The 21,164-nt window shown below is 41.6% G+C and overlaps 1 protein-coding gene across 2 annotated transcripts in view; it reads right to left on the minus strand.

Moving 5' to 3' along the window:
• Wdr31 (WD repeat domain 31) overlaps positions 1–11,838 on the minus strand; it is an 18,943-nt gene extending 7,105 nt beyond the window's left edge. The window contains exons 1-6 of one of the 2 annotated variants that reach the window (XM_027949463.2): positions 11,751–11,838; positions 8,104–8,197; positions 4,631–4,774; positions 3,754–3,883; positions 1,777–1,851; positions 10–154 (exon numbers count right to left, since the gene is read on the minus strand). In XM_027949463.2, coding sequence (XP_027805264.2) covers positions 10–154; positions 1,777–1,851; positions 3,754–3,883; positions 4,631–4,746 — 466 coding nt within the window. In that variant the 5' untranslated portion in view covers positions 4,747–4,774; positions 8,104–8,197; positions 11,751–11,838. Of the gene's footprint in view, positions 1–9; positions 155–1,776; positions 1,852–3,753; positions 3,887–4,630; positions 4,775–8,103; positions 8,198–11,750 lie in introns of both variants that reach the window. The other variant, XM_027949462.2, reaches the window with a different exon arrangement.
• Positions 11,839–21,164: the final 9,326 nt, after the last annotated feature.

Raw genomic sequence — 21,164 nt, forward strand, 5'->3', positions numbered from 1 at the left:
CCGCCTTACCTGGACTCACCGCCAAGCCGGTGACCGCCAGAGCGTGGCCGCACAGCTGCTGCCTGGGCTGGGAGGCCTCGTGCAAGTCCCACATCAGGACCCGCCTGTCCCGAGAGGCGCTGAAGAACTGGCCCGACCGGGGACTGCAGGCCACCTGCTCAGAGGAAACAGAACAGAAACCCGCCGCTGTGCCTCGGACTGGATTTCAATGCGCGGAAGGGTGGCTCCGCGCAGCCCCCCACTTTCAGTAAGCAATTCCTAAACGGGGGGGAGGGGGTCTCTGATGGGAAAGGCGGGAGGCTGCCTCCCACCTCTCTCCATGGTGTGCCCACTCTGTGTAAAGCCGACTCTCTCTCCCATCCTCCAAGGGGAGCCGTTAAAACCTCACGTCTTCCCAGACCACCTCACCTCCACGGCCCTCCCCGCCGGCTTTGGGGGCTCCTGCAGAACATCCCCCGTGTGCTCCCGCGGCACCGTGGGCACCAACAAGCGCGCAGTGCACCGCACCTCCACCCGTCTCGGCGTCCCCTTGTGTTTCTCCTACTTCATGTTGTAATGTCACGCATTTTATTTTGTTTCAGAGAGGGGTTTGAATCATATTTATTTTTAATCACATAAAGATCCATTTATTTCTACTTTACCAAGTGACCACGGAATTCTGTTTTAGAATTAATACTGGATCTTCTCATCTCTACTAAGATGATCAGAGAACCATATTTATCAATTTCTTAATAACAAATCATTTCTGCATCCCTGGAATAAAGCTCAGTTAGTCATGGTATGTGTTTTTCTAGGAAAGTTAAACTCTATTTGCTAATATTTCATTAAGAATTTTTTTTCAATACTTGTAGCAGTCTACAAGTATTGTACTCATGACCAATTTCCCCATTTTTAAATTTTTTTTTTTTAGTTGTAGTTGGACACAATACCTTTATTTTATTTTTACATGGTGCTGAGGATCAAACCCAGTGCCTCACACTTGCTAGGTGAGCACTCTACTGCTGAGCCACAACCACAGCCCCCATTTTCCCATTCTCATTTAACACAAAACCTCTATATTTTTGGATATGGCAATGTACTCCTATCAATTAATATTTCCCAACCCACTTGAAGATAACCAATGAAATATAAGTAGAAGTGGGATTTATAGGAAACCCTTTAAAGGGGGCTGACAGATACAATCCTTTGTTCTTGCCCTTTCTTTCCTCCTGCTGCCTCAAGATCAGACATGATGAAGGGAGCTACAGCAGTCATATTGTGAATAAGAGGTGATTTTGAAGATGGAAGCTAAGATCTTTTATTTTTTTATTTTTTGGAACTGGGGATTGAACCCAGGGGTGCTTAACCATTGAGCAACATCCACAGCCCCTTTTGTATTTTACTTAGAGAAAGGGTCTCACTGAATTGGTTAGGGCCTTGCTAAGTTGCTGAGGCTGGGTTTGAACTGGTGATCCTCCTACCTGAAACTCCTGAGCCTGGGATTACAGGCATGTGCCACAGCACCCATCAGAATTTTATTCTTTTTCAAGGTTGAATAATACTCCATTGTGCATATATTCCCACATTTTGTTCATCTGTGTGCCTTTTGGTGGCCATCTTGCATATTTCCACCTTTGTTTTGCTCTACTTGGCTTTGCCTGGAGTAGAACTTCACAGCATTAAATAAAGCCTGGGTATTTTTCCTTAGGACTAAACAATCACTCTTAATATCTAGAGCTATTAGATATTCCTTGATTCAGTTCCAGATTCCCTTCAGGATAATCATTTGACAATTACCTTGGTGATTTCACGTTCATGTCCTCTGAACCTTTTCACCATGTTTCCAGTTTTCCAATTATAGGCCACGACTGTCTGCAGAGAGTCATTAGAGCAGTTTAGTCACTCCATTTCCATGTTACTTCCTCCCTCTCCTAGCCTCTCTAAGGGGATTTGCTTCAAGCCCTAGAGTTTTATTTTGTGCCCTTCCTTATGACCCCTGCTTTGAATTTCTTCTGTTTCCTCTTGATCATTCCCCTGTGTCTGTCCAAACAGGGCCACTCCTCTAAACCTTACTATGGTTCAGGAAAACATTCCTCAAGAAACATGGATTCACCTTGAGATTCTGGCTGTATATTCTGAAGAATTCTGCCTGGGATTAGATTATTTTTTCCCTATTATATTGCACTTTCTTTCTTTTTTATTAATTTATTTACTTATATGTGATATTGATAATCAAACTCAGTGCCTCACACATGCTAGGCAAGTACTCTTCCACTGAGCTATGACCCTAGCCCTGTACTTTCTTAAAGTGTCTTTTTAAAAATTTTTTAAAAATAACTATTTTTTAAAATTTATTTTTATGTGATGCTGAGGATCAAATCTAGTGCCTCACATGTGCCAGGCATGCACTCTGTCACTGAACTACAACCTTAGCCCTTAGAGTATCTTTTTAAAATTCACCATTTCTAACTGTACAGTTCAGTACTGTTGAATATATTCACAGTATTATAAACAGACTACATTTTTTAATTTTAAAAACCCGCATTCATAATACCATCTTCCAAACAGAACTGTTGTTAAAATTCTTTTGCATCCTGTTTCCAGGTGTACACGTTAATATATTACACCATAAGCATCCCTCTTCCCAAACAGGACTTTAAAATTTTCTGAGTCCCCACAGCTCATTGCTAAAGAGCAAAGAGCAAGTGCTGTTGTGGGCCCAGCCCCCTCTGCACCTGACCTAATTAAACACCAGTTTCCTAATCTGCAAAATGGAGAGGATAATCCTCGCCCTGTTTAACCCTAACAGATGCAAGGGAGGGTCATATAAATGAAATTTCTTGCATTTAAGATGATACAGATTTTAAAACAAAATGCTCTTGAGTGTTAAAATATTGAGATACATCCTGATTTCAGAGGGGCAAATTTGAAAACAAGTGCATGTTAAAACCAGTGAAATACAGTAAGCAAATGAAATTGGAAGATTTGAAAAGGCTATTGACAGTGAGAGACATTATTTACTGCAAAAAGCAACAGCATTTTTGCTACTCCTAGCAGTGAGTATGAGGACACAACCAATATGAAGGAGAGGAAGCACTTGGATTCAAAATGACGATGGGAGAAAAGACAAAAACATACAAGGAAAGAATACGATGCACCCACAGGAGAAGAAAGTATGATGTTCTTTTTGCTGACAACTTCTGTTTCTGCTGTAAACATGTATGGGCTGGAACAGTAACACCTGCCACTTATAGAAATGTCATGCAGGTGGTCATGTCAGGCAGAGTGTTAAGGATCTTACTTATGGTCTCTCATTTAATCCTCGCAATCATCCAGTGAGGTTGATATTATCTACACTTATCAGATGAGGAAACTGAAGCTCAGAAAATTTAGACTTACCTAAAGTTATAGAAGCAAAGCAGGGATTTACACCCAATCATTTTTGGGGGGCACCAGATCCCAGGGGAGCTTAACATTTGAGCCATATCCCCAGCCTTTTCAATTTTTTTTTTTTTATTTTAACACAGGGTCTCACTGCTAAGTTGCTTAAGACCTTGATAAATTGCTGAGGCTGGCCTCAAACTTGCAATCCTCCGCCTCAACCTCCCAAGTCATTGGGGTTGCAGGTGTGTGTAAACCCAGCCCTTCTAACTTTAAGCCCATACAGTTACACTAATAGCCTGGCTGCCAGAAATGAAGTGAAAACCTAGATTTTCTGAGTATCTTCCCTCTCCTGAAATGAGTTGTCTTCCTTGGAAATGCTGCAGACCTCACCTTATCTTTTCCTCCAGAGACACAAAGGTCTGAGTTCAGAGCAGCAACAGCAGAGACAGCGTCCACATGAGCGGGGCTATACTCTTGAGAAGCTTTAGTTTGAATTCTCTCTTCCATGATTCCGTCAGGCCTGCTAAAGAGAGGTGGAAAATGAGAGGCCTAATGCTGGGATGGATAGGGGAGCAGCAGTGCAGGCGACAGTAGCAAGTCAGGTGGGCTGAGGGGATGGATAAAGGGAAAGGAGTAGAGAAAGGAAACACTGACACTGCCTCCCTGTGAATTCTGACAATGCTCAGAATGACTCAATGATTGAAATCTGATAAAAGAATCCTAAGACAGGAGTCTGCTCACACTAGCCACAAATCCCAAAGGCTATTCTGCACCACCACCCCCGTTAATGGGTGCAGATATTAGCTAATAAGCTATTTCTTAGCTAAAAGAAAACAGACCAAACAGTTCAGGGAAGGTCATTAACTTTATTCCCTTTTTATTTCTTCTTTCTTTTTTTGTTTTGTTCCCAAATAAATATGGATGGATGTTGTATTTTCTGAACTCTTTATTTTAATGTTCTCATTATGTTCTCATTGTTAAAGGATGATTATTAAGCTCGTTAATTTATTGGGGTAACCTTGTTCTCTTTCTTGAGTTTAATGGAGGCATGATAAAGTTAAGGACCCCAAGTCAGCCACGGTGGTATATGCTTGGAATCCCAGCGACCAAGGAGGCTGAAGCAAGAGATTCGCAAATTCAAGAGTAGCCTCGGCAACTTAGTGAGATCCTGTCTCAGCGGTAAAGCACTTGTCTAGTGTGTGTGAGAACCTGGGTTCAATACTCAGAACTGCCCAAAATAAAAGAACCCTAGGGAAGACTGCTGTACCTGTATTTGTAACTGCTGTGTTTGAGTTTGCTCTGCAGTTTCCCCATTATGGCACAGAGCCCACACGAAGCCTGAGAAAGAGGAGTGTGTTTCAGGTGGCATCTGAGTAGCAGCATCCCTTGTGGTTGATGGAAGTTGTGTTTCCTGTTTAGTAAAAAGAAGAATGTGTAATGTTAATTTTGTTAGGCACAACAACGGTAGAATGGTTATGTGAAATTATTTTAAAACAAAAAAGACTAATTGAATGCATGTGCTTTTCCTCTTTTTCCTGCTTTACTTTGAAGGGATTACAGGTGCCAACAAACCATTAGCAGAGAAACAAAAACAAAACCAACTTTTAAAAACACTTAAGAATTATGTTTAAACTGATTTAAATATTATGCAATGTATACATGTATTGCAACATTACATGGTACTCCATTAACATGTACAATTTTTGTTTTCATGCATTAGTTTTAAAAAAACATTAAGAAGTTCCTCAATAGTTAAACATAAAATTGCCCTATGATTCAGCAATTCCAATCCAAAAGAATTAAAAACTGGTGTTCACACAAAAGTTGGTACCCAATGCTCATGGCAGTAATACTGTTCACTATAGCTAAAAGGTGACAAAACTCATCAATGGGATGAGTGGATAAACAAAATGTGGTCTACCCATATAATGAAATATTATTCAGACACAGAAAGGAATGAAGCACTGACACATGCTACAGCAAAAGGGAACCTTCAAAGTATCATGCAAAGTATGATTCCACTTACGTGAAGTATGCACAGTTGGCAAATTACAGCAACAGAAAGCAGATTAGTGGCTGCCAAGAGTTGAGACAAGGAGAGAACAATAGGTCTGGTGTCCTTTGGGGGTGATGAGAATGTTGTGGAACTAGACCATAGTAATGGTCACACAACACTGTCTGGGTACTAAATGTCACTAATGGTAAATTTTATGTTATGTACACTCTATCACAATAAGATAAATACTAAGCATGTAATGAAAAAAAATTTAAATCCATATTAGTGAAGCTTCTTGGAAGAGAAGAGCTTTGGACATTTTAAAAAGTTATAACCCTTCTTATGCTGAACTGTTTTTAAATAATTTCACTGCGGTACTTAAATCAGCATAAAAGATCATGAAATTATTCTGTAATGAGATGCTAGAGATGATGACACTGAGACAATATAGATAATGACTTAGACCAGCAGTTCTCCAAGTGTGATCTGGGGACCAGGGGGGATTTCTGGTTCTTTAAGGAGTCCAGGGGTCCTCCTCTCTCCAGCTGTCTGTGTGAGGCATGATTTTCCTTTCATACTTCAACCTAAACAATATATTGCAATAGACTGAGTGCAGAAGCAGATACTAGAATCTAGTTGTCTTTGTTTAAGCCAAATATGAAAGAGATTTCAAAGAAATTATAACAATACCATTCTTTCCTACTAAATTTTTTGGGAAAGTTTATTTTCATGAAATTATATTATTCATCTTAACGAGTAATAGGTTTTTTGTTGTTAGACTTTGTTTTTGTTTTGTGGGGCTGAGGAATCACACCTTAGATGCTAGACAAGTATTCTAATTTGAAATTTATCAGTTTTCATATCAATAAGAGGTTGGACAAGCAGGAACCTGAACCCAATCTATAACTTACATAAACAAAACTTCTTTGTGGTCCTTGATGATTTTTAAGAGTGTAAAGAGGCTGGGCATGGTGGTGCACGCCTGTAATCCCAGCAGCTCAGGAGGCTGAGGCAGGAGAGTCACAAGTTCAAAGCCAGCCTCAGCAACTGAGAGAAGTCCCAAAGCAACTCAGCGAGACCTCATCTCTAAATAAAATATTTTTAAAAGCTGGGGACATGGCTCAATGGTTCAGCAAAACTGGGTTCAATCCCTGGTACCAAATAAATAAAAAAATAAAATTTTAAAATTTTAAAAAAGAGTATTAAGGAGACTTGATGACAAAAGTTTGAGAACAACGGATCTAGAAATTGAATCATGTTAATATAGGATGACCTGTACTAGTCATAAAGAATAAAAGCAATAATTGTTTTTCAGATTTATTTACATTGTTCCCATCAACTAACAAGGCCAGAACTAAAAAGAAAAAAAAAATAAATAATGCAATCAAAGATGCCCATCCAGTCCTTCACTCAGAAATACTCTGTAAGCACCTAATTTACTCATGCTGGTGAATCAGAGGAAGAGAGGGATGGGGGGGAGGGAGATAGAGAGGGGGAGAGAGAGATTGCGCCAAAGATGTGACCAGTAAGAACATTCATTGGGACTGAAGAACTCTGACATGGGGCTAATTTCAGCTGCTTCAGGTCCCATGTCCTCTATAACTTTCTGTCCCCTGAGATGCCGGAAGGCTAAGGGGAGTAAATGGGGCAGTGAGAATGCCCACTGCCCGTTTCTTCTGGGGTTCTGCTTGCAGAATAAGAGATGAGTTTCTTATGGGCACCAGCAGCCTACTCTAGGAAGAACAGGCTGCACGGAGCATCTAAAAGTCACCAAGTTAAGAATTCTCATTCACACCATTACCTTAAAAACTGGAGTTTTCCAGAAGAACTTCAGCCTACATTTTGAGGCACTGTCAGAACTGATCTCTTGAGAAGAACAGGTAACTAGTACAGAAGGTAACTAGACACTAGCAATGCAGTGGCAAGAACACTGTGTGTGGCATCAAGAGCCCTGGGCTCTGGCTCCAAATCTGTCTCATCTCATGTGTCCTTCAGTGGCTGCAGTTCTCACTCTGTGCCTCATCCTCCTCATTTAAAAAATCAGGACACTAGACTAAATGATTTTTAGTAGACTGAGTTCCATAAGAAGGAGGACTCTGCTGGGTGGTGGCACATGCCTATAATCCCAGCAACTCAGGACGCTAAGGCAGGAGGATCACGAGTTCAAAGTCAGCCTCAGCAACTTAGTGAGGCCCTAAGCACTCAGTGAGATTCTGCCTCTAAATTTAAAAAAAAAAAAAAAAAAGGCTGGGTATGTGGCTCCATGGCTAAGCATCCCTGGGTTCAATTCCCAGAACCAAAAAAAAAAAAAAGAAAGGCTCTGATTATTCATCTCTGTATCCCATGAGGCTCACCAATACAACAAAGATAATTGTTGAGAAGTAGTGAATCTACACAGTCCCTTCTAGTTCAGATATTCTAGGATTCTAAATGATAGATCACAAGATGTGATTTTAAAAATTTCAGAATAGTTTCCCAAAAGCTTGGAATGTTGTATTGTTCATAGACAGAGGGTGCAGGGCTTCCTATCTGCCAGTCTAACCCATTTTTCGACATTATCATCCAACTAAAAAGATGTGCCACCCATAGATCTAGGTCATGGGAAATTGCAGGTGCTATAAATGGACTGGCTGTGCTTAAATATGATTGGATTCTTAGCTGGTATCTCCAGAGAGCCATACCTCCCAAGTGAAGAATATTCATGGGACATTCTAAAGGAAAAGGTAACTTTTAGAATTACTTACCCCCAAATCAAAAGGATCTTCTGGTGAGTTGCATTTTTAATTATTTGTAATGTTTATCCTTTGGAAAATAATTCAGGCAGCCACTTCCTAATCTCTGTAATTAGGGAAAAGATGCTCAGGTTAATCTCTTCTCTAAGCATCTCTTTGCACTGAAAAGAGATTTACAAGATAAATAAAGACTTTGTTTAGTTAAAAAGATTGCTAAGTGTCATTTTCTCTCACAAAAAAAAAAAAAAAAAAAAGGATAGCTTACAAAATTCCAAGATTATAAGGTTCACATTTCCACCAATGAGAGAAAGTGTAATCTAATGTCAATTATACATCTAGTTTTAAATATGCAAAATATATTTAATTACATCATGAAATATTTTTATTTTACTCATAGTATAGTTCTTCTGTTCATTGAAAACCTTCAGAGTTGACTAATTACTTTCAGAGTTCACTGCTTTTGTAAAAAGGAAAATTTCTTGTTTTAAATAAGTATAAGGGGAGGGAGGGAGAAGTACTGGGGAGTGGTATTGGCTAAATTATATTGTCATATTGTGTATAAGTACAAATATGTAACAACAAATCCCATCATTATAATGCACCAATAAAAAGTGGGAAATTTTTTAATTAGATTAAAAAATAATTAAGTATGAACCACAAAACCTGAGATGAAAGAGCTTTTCAAAATCATCACATATAAATCCTTTACTTTGAGACCTGCAGAAAGCAGATATATTATTTGTTCAAAATTATAACCAAGATGAACGTGGTAGCATAAGCCTGTGAACCCAGCAACTCAGGCTGTAGCAGGCGGACTGGGGTTGTGACTCAGTGGTAGAGCACTTGCCTAGCACTGTGAGGCCCTGGGTCTGATCCTCAGTACCACATATAAATAAACAAATAAGAGAAAGGTATTGTGTCCATCTATAACTTAAAAAAAAAAAAGTTCAAGGCCAGCCTGGCAACTTAAAGAGATTCTGTCTCAAAACTTTAAAAAATTTAACCCTATATACATGTATGATTACACGACTGGTGTGTCTCTCTCTGCACCATGTACAGCCAGAGGAATGAGAAGTTATGCTCTATTTGTGTACAAAGTGTCAACATGTATAATTAGAACAAATTTTTTAATTTTTTTTAATTTTTAAAAAATTACATAAAAAGGGCTGGGGTGTAGCTCTGTGGTAGAGCACTACTGGGCTTAATCCCCAGTACTGCAAAAAAAATTCATAATCAGATAACCTTTTGACTTCTAGCCCAGAATGCCCATTATAAACATCTACACAGAAGAGTTTTACTGCATTTTTTTAAATATTTATTTTTTAGTTGTAGTTGAATACAATATCTTTATCTTATTTTTATATGGGCCTTGCACGTGCTAGGTAAGTGCTCTACCGCTGAGCCACAATCCCAGCCCCTACATTTTAACAACTCTAAGAGTTTAAGTACACTCTAAAAAAATTTTTTTCAGTACTTGGTACTAAACACAAAGGTATTCAACTACTGAATTACACCACCACCCTTTTTAAAAGAATTGTTTTATTTTGAGACAGGGTCTTGATAAATTGCAAGGCTGGCCTTGAACTTTTGATCCTCCTGCCTCAGCATCACAAGTAGCTGGGATTATGGGGGCGCACCACTATGCCTATCTAAATACATTCTAAGCACTGATTGACAATGTAGTTTATTTTGAGAATTATGAGCAGCACAGAATAACATTTAATTAAATGTCTTACTATCTGAATTCAACAGGACTAGGTCTGAATTACAATTCTTCTGAGGGACTAGGCAAATTGCTGAACCTAAGTTTCAGCTTCCTAATGTGCAAAATGGGATAATAACTCTTCACTGTTTTCTGTGAAGGTTAAAAATAGCTCTTAAGATGTGTCAGGAACTTCCCTATGTGCCACATATTTATTAATTCATTTCATTAACATATCTGTGAAATAGTTACTATAGCCATTCTGCAGATGAGAAAAGTGAGATAGAGAGATGTTAATTTTTTATAATGCACCATTTTTGCAGTATAAATAAGTGGCAGAAATGAAACTTGAACCCAAGCAGTCTGACTCCACAGGCCCTGCTTTTGATCAGCATACTATACTGCACCTCTACTAAACCTACTATGTAAAAGCCTCCAGTTCAAACTGCCAAACTGTTAATAATAAGATATGGTTATTAAAATGACTGCACCGATCAGCAATTTCACTCTTGTTAATACTGCTTATAGTAAATGTATATTAAACACAGAGATCAGGGGAGGGGAGGGGAGGGGAGGGGGGATAGGAAGGGCAGCAGAATACAACAGACACTAGTATGGCAGTATGTATAAACGTGGCTGTATAATCAATGTGATCCTGCAATCTGTACACGTGGAAATAATAGGAATTCATACCCCATTTGAAACAAATATATGATATATGATATGTCAAGATCAATATAATGTTTTGAGCAACTAATAAATTTCTGATGTTTAAAAAAAAAACACAGAGATCACATACAAATCGATATGTGAGTCTAGAGAATATTAAGCTGAAGCCAATTAGGTCCCCTGACAGAGTGATGGATCACAATAAGAATTATGTTATACAATGAGGCAATTTAAAATCTTGAGAATAGGCCGGGTGGAGTGATGAAAGTCTGTAATTCCAGCTACTTGGGAAGCTGAGGCAGGAGGATTGCAAGTTTGAGGCTGGCCTGAACAACTTAGTAAGACCTTGTCTCAAAAATAAAAAATAAAAAGATCTAGGGATATAGCTCAGTAGTAGGGCATACTTGCGTTCAACTCCCAGTGTAGCAATAAATAAATAAATCTGGACCCCAGGACCTATTTCTGCCCCAAATCTGTTTTTCAAAGACCTTGAGATACACAGTGACCATATAAACAACACAGAGAATTCTTTTTTAACTGTCTAGTGCAATACTCTTGATATATGTCACTGCATATGCAACCGTTATATTGTACCATGAAACTGGGACCCAGAGGATTATGACTTGATAAAGGTCATAGGGGCAGAACTGGGTGAACTAGACCTTATTTCCTTGGATTTTCCTGGTCCATAGTTGATGCAAATGATAGTTTCTTATCTTCCTCCCTCTTCCCAAATCTTCCTCTGCACACATCTAACCCACACTCTGGAAAACCAAGGAATCCTTTTATTTTTCTTTTTGTACTGGGGATTGAACCCGGGGCTCGTACATGCTAGGTGAGCACTCTAACTGAGTTATGTATCCCATCCCAAGACCAAGGCATCTAAACCAATGCTCATATAGAAACAGCGACGGGTAGAAATATGGAAGGTGGTGTGGTTAGACCCTCTAATGGTACAGATAAGGGAAACCGTGGCCCAGAGTCACACAGCGAGTCAGTTCTAGGTCAGAACTCCGAAGGCTGAGGACAACCTGTGCAGTTTTTTTCTGGCGCTTCAGACCACAAAAATTCCTCTCCCTGTCCATTGCGTGAACCGCTAAAGCTTATTTTTGAAGTGCATGTGGGCGAGGAACAGTCCCTCAAGAGGGAAACCTTACGCCACCCAGACCAACTGTGACCCCCAGAAACCTCCTCGCCGCTTGGCCAGGTGGGTGGCTGCGGCCCAGAAAGCGCAAGGACTCCCACCTCCCGCTTCCCCGGTTTCTCCCACTTCGGGTTCCATACCCACCCGCAGCTGGTCCAGCTGGCACCGGGCCGGCGGAGCCACGGAGCCGCAGAGCATCCGCAGCCTCCACTGCCTCCGGCTCCTCCGCCCCTAGCAACGAGGGGCGCGTCGCTAAGGTGAGAGTCCGGGTGAAAAATCTCCGGGCGTCTCCCTCAGAATAGGAACCTAGGTTCCGCTCGCCGGAAGTCTCCCTGGGGCCAGAGAGAGAGAGAGAAAGAGCGCGAGAGAGCGTCTTGCCTTGCTTGCTTTATTTTTCCTTTTCCCCCCCCACATTTTTTTATTGGTGCATTATAGTTGTAGATATTGTTACATATCCGTACATGCACACAGTATAACAATATAATTTGTCCAGTATCACTTCTCAGCCCTTCCCCCGCTCTTTCCACCTCCCACTCCTTGGTCCTCTTTACTCACCTCCCTTTGATTTTCATGAGGTCTGTTTCCACCTTTCTTTTCCTCTTTCCTCTCTACTTCCGCAAATGAAAACATACGTTCCTTGACCTTCGGAGTTTGATTTACGTGGCTTAACATAATGGTCTCTAGTTCCATCCATTTCCCTGCAAATGACATAATTTCATTTTGTTTTCTTTACAATGCTCTGATGAGATCCAGAGAAGAGGGATGTGCCCAAGACCGTGTTGCCTAAACAATCTGTACAATCTCCCGTCTACTTGGGAGGCAGGAGCATCGCAAGTTAGAGGCCAGCCTCAGCAACTGAGCAAGACCCACTCTCAAAACGGAAAGGGATGGGGCTGTAGCTCAGTGGTAGAGTTACCTCTGTGCCAGGCCATGGATTTGACTCCCACTACTGCAGAAAACAAAACTACATGTTCCAAGGAAAGTAGCACCTCTGTGATAACCACGGAGAAAGCATTTAATAAATATTATTTTAAAAAATTATTATTTGTCCAGAAAAAAAGTATTGTCTTGTTTCTTTGGAGTTTTCCCTGATTCCAGCCAAAGATCCCTCCTTTCAACACTTCCCCAGCACCTTACTCCCCACCCCCCTTATTGTCTTTGTTAAGGGGGCGGGGGGGGGGGGGGCGGCGGACAAATAAAAACTTCACAAATCAGCTCAGTGCTTTATTCAGGAATGAAGTGTCACACAGGAGCAGGGAATGCAGGGACGAAATGACGCTGTGGTGGCACCCACTTTCCTGATGGAAAATGAGCCACTGAACAAAGAAAGGGCCTGGGCTTATTTAGGTTATTCTGAGAGGTGGTCTAGTGAGCATATCAATTTTCTTTGGACACCCAGGAATTTGGAGTTTGTTCTATCAATCAATGAAGGGGTCAGTTTTAGTGCTTAGGAATTTAGTGTCTGTTTTATAGGGCAAATGGGAGGGAGTCTAGGGTCAGTGGTCACTTTCTGGAATTTATTGTACTGGACCTGATAGAGGGCCTGGGTCCACTGGTTGGTATCTGAAAAGAATTTGTTTACAGAAGAGTTAATGCTTCAGCCTCTTCCCAGAGACTGCCTTTCCAGATTTGATGGACACTTCTTCCCTAGGCTTGGTTTTATCATCTGGAAAGAATGTATTGGGAAAGGATCAATGCTCTCAATGTATGGCTTTCCTTCTCACTCACCTTTCCCCGGGTCTCACTACTTTGGGGGTTTGCCACTGTCCATATCTAATAGTTTTGTTTCATTTTTATTATTTTTTTGTAGTGCTAAAATAGAACCCAAATTCTCACTCACAGTAGGCAAACACTCTACCATTGAGCCACACACTGGGAGCACTCCCTCCCTCACTTTCTTGAGGTTTTGTTGGTTTTTGTTTTGGGGATTTTGTTTGTCTTGTTTTTGATATTGGGGATTGAACCCAGGGTTCTCACTCATGCTAAGCAAGCACTGAGCTACATCCCCAACCCTTTTTAAAATTTTATATTGAGACAGGGTCTCACTAAATTGACCAGGTTGAACTTGAGATCCTCCTGCCTCAGTCTTCTGAGTGACTGGGATTTTTATTGGCCTAATGGATAAAATGCCTGACTGCAGATCAGAAGAGAATGGGTTCAGCTCCTGCCCGGGTCACTAAAAGTGTTAACAGATGATACTAATATCAGCCTGGAGAAAGAGGCTGAGCTAAACTGCTCTCTGCTCCAGAAACAATTGGAGTCAAATTTATAGGAAAATAAGTTTTATTCAAAGCCAGTTTTGAAGATAAAAGAAACTTATTAATGAAAATGTTATATTCCATATCATTGAATACCTTAGCCACCAGCTCCATGTAGCTACTGAATATTTGAAAATGTACCTAGTGCAACTGAAGAACTGAATTTTAAATTTTATTCATTATAATTAATTTAACTTTAAACTTAAGAAGCCATCTGAGGCTAGTGGCTTTGGGATTGGACAGGGCAGTTCCAGCCCATAGTAGATACTTATCAAGATTCTTTTTTTAAAATTTTTTAATGGAGATCAAACATAGGGCCTTGCACATGCTAGGTAATAATTGTACCACTGAACTATATCTCCAGCCCCTTATTAGGTATTTTAAAAAATTAAAGCGCATATAACTAAAAAGAACAAATGAATTTTTAAAAAAGAATGAAAGAAGAAGATAGTCATTGAGAGACAATTAGAGTTCAAAATAGAATGCCACAGGTATAAGAAACATAATTTCATGTATATTTCTTGGGGCCCCCCACCTCTCATCTCAGCCTCACACTATCAGTGCCTTTAATTCTGCCTTAGATAAGTACAATTCTAGGGCTGGAGATGTAACTCAGTGTTAGAGTGCTTACCTAGCAAGCACAAGGCCCTGGGTTGTAACCCCAAAACCACACATATACACACAACATATATACATACATACTGCTTATTGGGGAGATACACACACACACACACATATAGGAATACATGTTCTTTTTTTGGGAAGGGTACCTGGGATTGAACTCAAGGGCACTTGACCACTGAGCCACATCCCTGTGCCCATTTTGTATTTTATTTAGAGACAGGCACTGAATTGCTTAGCGCCTCGCTAAGTTGCTGAGGTTGGCTTTGAACTTTCCATCCTCCTGTCTCAGCCACCCAAGCCACTGGGACTACAGGCATGCCGGCACCACACTCAGCTGGAATACACATATATATAAATGTGTACATTCATATGTGTATATGTGAGTGTGTATACCTGTTCTTGCTCTCTGAATGTCTGAATTAGTTGTTCTCTCAATCAAACTTGTCTGGTTTGGTACTGTCCCTCCCATAAAGCAAGCTGGTCTTAAAAGCCCTCTGGAGACAATATCTGGGCTCATCTGGTTTGGTCTGACCAGAGTAGAAAGGACTCTCCCCTTGGGGGCCTGGACTTCATTACATGGGACTTATATGCTCTCAGTTTTTCTGCATTGGCATGCTGCCAAGTCATTTTAACAGTGGCAGTTGAAGCTGGTTTTCTGGGAAAACATCACAGGAGGAAAAGAAGCCACATTGTTGATAGCCTTATTGCTACTCCAGGAAACAGTGCAAACCCTGGTTAAATGACTCCCAGCCTGGCACCATAGATACTGGATTAGAATGGGCACAGGACCCCACTAAGCAGGGAGGGAGGCTGGGTTTGCCATTGAGGAGTGGACCCAAGGGAGGGGAGAGGCAGGGGAACGGAAGTTCTTTCCAAAAGACTTTCTAGATGTTCACTTAAAAACCAAACCTTGGACTGGGGTTTAGCTCCATGGTAGAGAGCTTGCCCAGCATGCTCAAGGCCCTGGGTTCAATCCCTAGCACCACAAAATAAATAACTAAATAAATAAAAACCCAAATCAAATACTGTAGACAAGCAAGTCAAAGGGCAGGGTATAAAGCAGGATTATCACAGCCGAGTGGAGCTCCAAACTCAGTTCTTGTGTTCCAACGAGAGAAAATTTAAAGTCCGACACCAAAAGTTGTACAAGAGAACTTTATCAATATGGTCAAAGTAAAGTAAGGCTCAAGCAAAAAGCATTTTCTAATCCCAGCGGTTTAGAAAATTGGAGGCTGAGGGAGGAGGATCTAACTCAACAAGACCCTGTCTCAAAATAAAACATTAAAAAGGGTCTGGGAATGTAGCTCAGTGTTTAAACACCCCTGGGTTCAATCTCTGGTTAAACCCCCCCCCCACACACACACACACCAAACCCGCGGGGGGTGGGGGCGGGAGGGAAAGAATTTTTGAGAGAGGGAGAGTTGGTGGTCACTGAGTAGAGAATGACAAAGGAAACAATGCTGCTTCTAAATTTATCACTGTTGGACGTTTGCCCTGAGAAGGGACGGGGGTCTGCTTTCTTCTTTTTTTGGTACCAGGGATTGAACTCAGGGGTGGGCACTTGACCACTGAGTCACATCCCCAGCCCTCTTTTGTATTTTATTTAGAGTCGCCTCGCAGCTGCTGAGGCTGGCTTTGAACTCTCTATTCTCCTGTCTCAACCTCCCAAGCCACTAGGATTACGCGTGTGCCACTGTGCGGGTTTGGGGTCTGCCTTCTGCACTTTCCACCAATCAGGTGTTCAAGTCCTTCAGGTGGTCCAGCGGTGGGGTTTTTGGTCCTAGTTGGTCCTCTCCAGCACTGTCAGGTGGCCAGCCTATTCAGGGAGCTTCATTTGCATGTTGGTCCAGAGTTAATGTGGGTCTTGGGGTCTGTGGCTGGCCGGGATTTACCTTAGTGCACCTGCACTACTAACAAACCTCTCTTCTGAGATTCACGGAGACACCCATGGCCATGATTCCCGCTTTACACTGACCTCAGTAGAGTTACTTCCATTAATCCTTCTTTCCTTCTTTCTTTTTTTAATATATATATTTTTAGTTGTCAATGGACCTTTATTTACTTATTTAGTTAGTTATATGTGGTGCTGAGAATCGAACCCAGTGCCTCACACATGCTAGGCAAGTGCTCCACCACTGAGCCCCAGCCCCAGCCCTAATCCTTTCTTTCTCTTTGTTGCTATCTGTTCATTCTCAAAGTTTATGCACTTGGCATTTTTCTGCAAGTTGTCTGATTATCCATTTGCTCTAAAAGTAATTTAAAAGCAAAAGGCAACCTTAAAAAGTAACTTAAGAGGCTGGGGTGGTGGCTCGGTGGTAGAGCGCTCGTCTAGCACATGCGAGGCACTGGGTTCGATCCTCAGCACCACATAAAAATAAATAAATAAGTAAAATAAAGGTACTGTGTCCAACTACAGCTAAAAAAATTATTTTTAAAAAAGTAACTCAAAACCTGTGACCTTGCCATGTGCACTACTATGACTAACTAATTCCATTTTTATGAGAATATATATGCTTCCGCCATAGGTGCTAATAAATGCTTTGTTCTAATGAAGATCTATAAACATACTTGAAGCAGGTTTTCACACCATGTAAATTGTATGAGGATCATTGATGAAAGAGCAGAGTTAAGAGCTTTTTTTAGTAATAAAAACTCGGGGGCTGGGGTTGTGGCTCAGTGGTAGAGTGCTTACCTAGCAAGTGAAAGGCACTGGGTTTGATCCTTAGCACCATATATAAATAAATAAATAAATAAATAAAATTATTGTGTTCATCTTCAACTACAAATTATTTAAAAAAAAAGAAAGAAAGAAAGAAAGAAAACCTCGGGTAAGGCTGGGCAAGGTGGCGCAAAGTGGGATTGCACCTGTAATCCCAGTGGCTCTGAAGATTGAGGCAGGAGGATCTTGAGAGTTCAAAGCCAGCCTCAGCAAAAGCAAGGTGCTAAGCAATTCAATGAGAACCTGTCTTTAAATAAAATACAAAATAGGGCTGGGAATGTTTCTCAGTGTTGAGTGCCCCTGAGTTCAATCCCTGGTACCAAAAAAAAAAAGTAATGGGGGTGTTTGGAGTTGTGGCTCAGTGATAGAGCGCTTACCTGGCATGTGTGAGGAACTGGGTTCGATTCTCAGCACTACATATAATTAATAAGTAAATTAAATAAAGGCATGTGTCCATCTACAACTGAAAAAAGAAAAACCTCGGAGAAGGAAGATGTAAATTGTTTACATTGTACCTACATTGGACATAGATAAGAGGCAGGGGATTATACCAAGGAAGCAGGGAGAAGTGCTTGTGCATCCAACTGTTTGGGTTCTAAGCAGGATGCTGTGGTACCTGGGGGGTCATGATGGAATTTGAGTTAAGGATTTGGGGTTTTTAATTGGTTTTGTTTTTGCAGTGTTGGGGATCAAACCCAGAAGCTCACGCATGCTAGGCAGGTGCTCTGCCACTGAGCTGCACCTGCAGCCCTGAGTTAAGGTTTTAACACATTGGCCAACAGTTTGTTAACTGATTAACTTCCCCCATCTCTCCTCCCTAGTTGCCTCCAACCCTTGTAATTCAGTTTAGGACATCCCAGAATTTTTTTTCTCTGATCATATAATGATTGATTTTTTTTCCATACCTCTTATCAGTACTGACATTATATTACATATCCATTTGTTTTATTGGTACATGGAAGCAGACTTTGTTCTTCTTGACTCTCGTATCCCTAGTGTCTTAAAATAAGGACTGGCACACAGGAAGGTGCTCAGTAAATCTGTTGAATGCCTAACATGTAACAAAGATGTCCATTCTTCTCTGTCCCCAGCTCAGGGTGTCCTGCCTATACAAGCCTTAAAAGTTCAAGTGTGCCAGTGCCTGTAATCCCAGAGAGCCCTGCAGAGCTCTAAGCAGCTTTCAAACTTTTTTGACCATGATCCTTGGGAGAAATACATTCTATCCCTAGGGCCTGTGTGTGTGTGTGTGTGTGTACTTTATATGCTTTAGTATGAGCATGATTGACTCCGTTTTGGTCTGGTCTGGTCTGGTCTGTTGGAGCCTAGTCCAAAATAATTGCTTTCCATAAACCTTGTTTAACGACATGTGCGTAACTGATATAGCAGTTACGTGTTGGGAGCTTGCTCACTCTTTCTTTCCTTCCTTCCTTTTCTTTTTCAGTTCTTTCCTTACTTCTTGAACAGATAAACTCGACTTTCTAAAAGTAAATCCACTCCCTCCATCTTTATTTATTTTTAAAAAAATATTTATTCTTTTTTTAGTTGTAGTTGGATATAATACCTTTATTTTTATGTGGTGCTGAGGATCAAACCCAGGGCCTTGCACGTGCTAGGTGAGTGCTCTACCACTGAGCCCCAACCCCAGCCCCACCATCTTTATTTTTATGTATTTAATTTTAAATTTTTTTTTTATACCTGCAATTGAACCCAGGGCTACTTAACTACTGAGCCACATCCCTACCCTTAAAAAAAAAAATTCTGTTTTTTTTCCTTTAGATATAAGGTCTTGGCTGAGTTGTTCAGGGCCTCACTAAGTTGCTGAGGCTGGCTTTGAACTCAGGACCCTCCTGCTTCAGCCTCCAGAGCCGCTGTGTCCACTCACATCTTAGTCCTTTGCATCTGCTTGTCCCTCTGCCTGGAAACATGTCTAGTGATTTTGCTGTGGCTTTCTAGACCTGGCCCACCCAAGAAAGAGAGCCAGTTTTCCCCCAGGGACCACCCAGCTTCTTCCTCTCCATGTCTCCCACAGCCTCTTCACACTTATAACAAAATGAAACAAAAAATTCTAACCACAATCTCTAATTATCATGGCCCATTTCCATCCCCACCCCCAGAGGAAGTGTTATGAGGTCATCACCCTCCCACTGGGATATGCAATAATCTTTCTCTCTGCTTTCTGTGCCAGGGACACTACCACCTCTCCAAAGAACCTCACAGAAACTTACATTTGGAAACCTCTACAAATATATTTACAGACTCTCATACGTACTATAAAAACATTAGCCCCTAGTGTGTGTCAAACTCCCAAGCTAAGCACAGATAAGATCACATTTAACTCTTGAAGCAGCCCTCTAAGCTAGATACTATCCTCATCACTCCCACGGTAGAGATGAGGAAACTGAGAACAGAAGGATCAAGTAACCTAACCAAGGTCCCACAGCAATAGGCAGTATAGTTGGGATGGAACCAATGACCTTATATTCCACTCTGCTCTCTCTAGTAACCTGGTGTAATATTTGTCTATTTGAGGCAACCAAGTGTCCATGCTGGAAGATGACCCCACTCAGAACGGCTGGGGTGTGGTTCCAGGCTATTAGCAGCTTCTTTTCCCTCAGGTACTAACGCTACATGCTGCAGAGTGAAGGATTCTATCCCCTTTGTGTAGTGTGATTTAGAGGGACCTCACAGGAGAGGTGTCTGAGCCCCTCTGAGCTTCAGGATCTCTTCCAGATTTTGCTTCCACCTGTGTCCAGGGGAGATGAACTTAAGAAAGCTCTCCAACACTCAAGGCCTGAGCCCTTCCCCTTTTGGCTGAGCTGTCTATCCAGCTCTCTGCCAAGATCCCTTCAGATGGAGTTTGGGCTTGAGGAGCGGGGCTTCCTTCCATGGGCTGGTCTGGGTCCCCAGCAGAGGGCTCAATCTGGCTTCAGACTGGTAAAAAGCCTTGAAATAATTCAGGTACATGTTAGCAGTTCTTTCTGAAGTGGGCGTTTTTTTTTTTGTTGTTGTTTTCTTTTACATGCTTATCTACACATTCCATTGTCTTCAAAATAAATATTTGTTACTTTTTCTCAATGCTAATTGAAAAACATCCAAAGATTCAAATTGAGAAAATCTGGATGCAAATACTGTACTTCGGGAAAATCGACCTTAGATGCTTCTCACTGGGCCTCACATGCAATTTAAAACATATTCATCATAGTAATCCCCCTTCCCTGCCACTGGGGATCAAGCCCAGGGTGCTTTATACCCCATGGGCTACATCTCCAAACCTTTTAATTTTTCAAAAAATATTTTTAGTTGTAGATGGAAACAATACCTTTATTTTGCGTATTTGGTGTTTTTTTTTTTTTTTATGTAGTGCTGGGGATCGAACCCAGTGCTTCACATGTACTAGGCAGGCGCTCTCCCATTGAACCACAACCCCAGCCCAGACCTTTTAATTCTGAGACAGGATCTCACTAAATTGTTGATGCTGGCCTCGGATTTGGTGAACCTCCGGCCTCAGCCTCCGGAGTAGCTGGGGTTAGGGGTACACCACACGTAGCCCTGTTTTGAGTTTCAGCCCAAGTCTACGAGGCGGGTCCTCTCACCCGCATTTTACTGGCGAGGCCACTGAACCGCTAAGAGCGCTTTGAGCCGGCAGCGTGACCCCACCCTAGTTTTAAACTACTCGTCTAAACGGCCTCTCAAAAAGGGCTGTTGCAAGGATCCGCCGGTAAGAATGCTCGTAAAGCGCTTAGCAAAAGCCTGGCACTTAGTAAGTGCGCAATAAATTTTCCTACAGTCACGTTACGGTTCGGTGTTTTAAGTTTGTTGTTTTAAAAACACGCGCACAGCACGATTTAACTCGGCAATCCAAACGCCTGCCAAGCGGGCGGGCTCCGGGCGGAAGGAGGCGGAGCCCGGCGCTCGGCGCTCCGGGGCGGGGCCGGGGCGGGGTCGGGGAGGCCCCGC

Source organism: Marmota flaviventris, chromosome 13 (assembly GCF_047511675.1).
Source record: "Marmota flaviventris isolate mMarFla1 chromosome 13, mMarFla1.hap1, whole genome shotgun sequence".
Taxonomy (NCBI): Eukaryota; Metazoa; Chordata; class Mammalia; order Rodentia; family Sciuridae; genus Marmota; species Marmota flaviventris.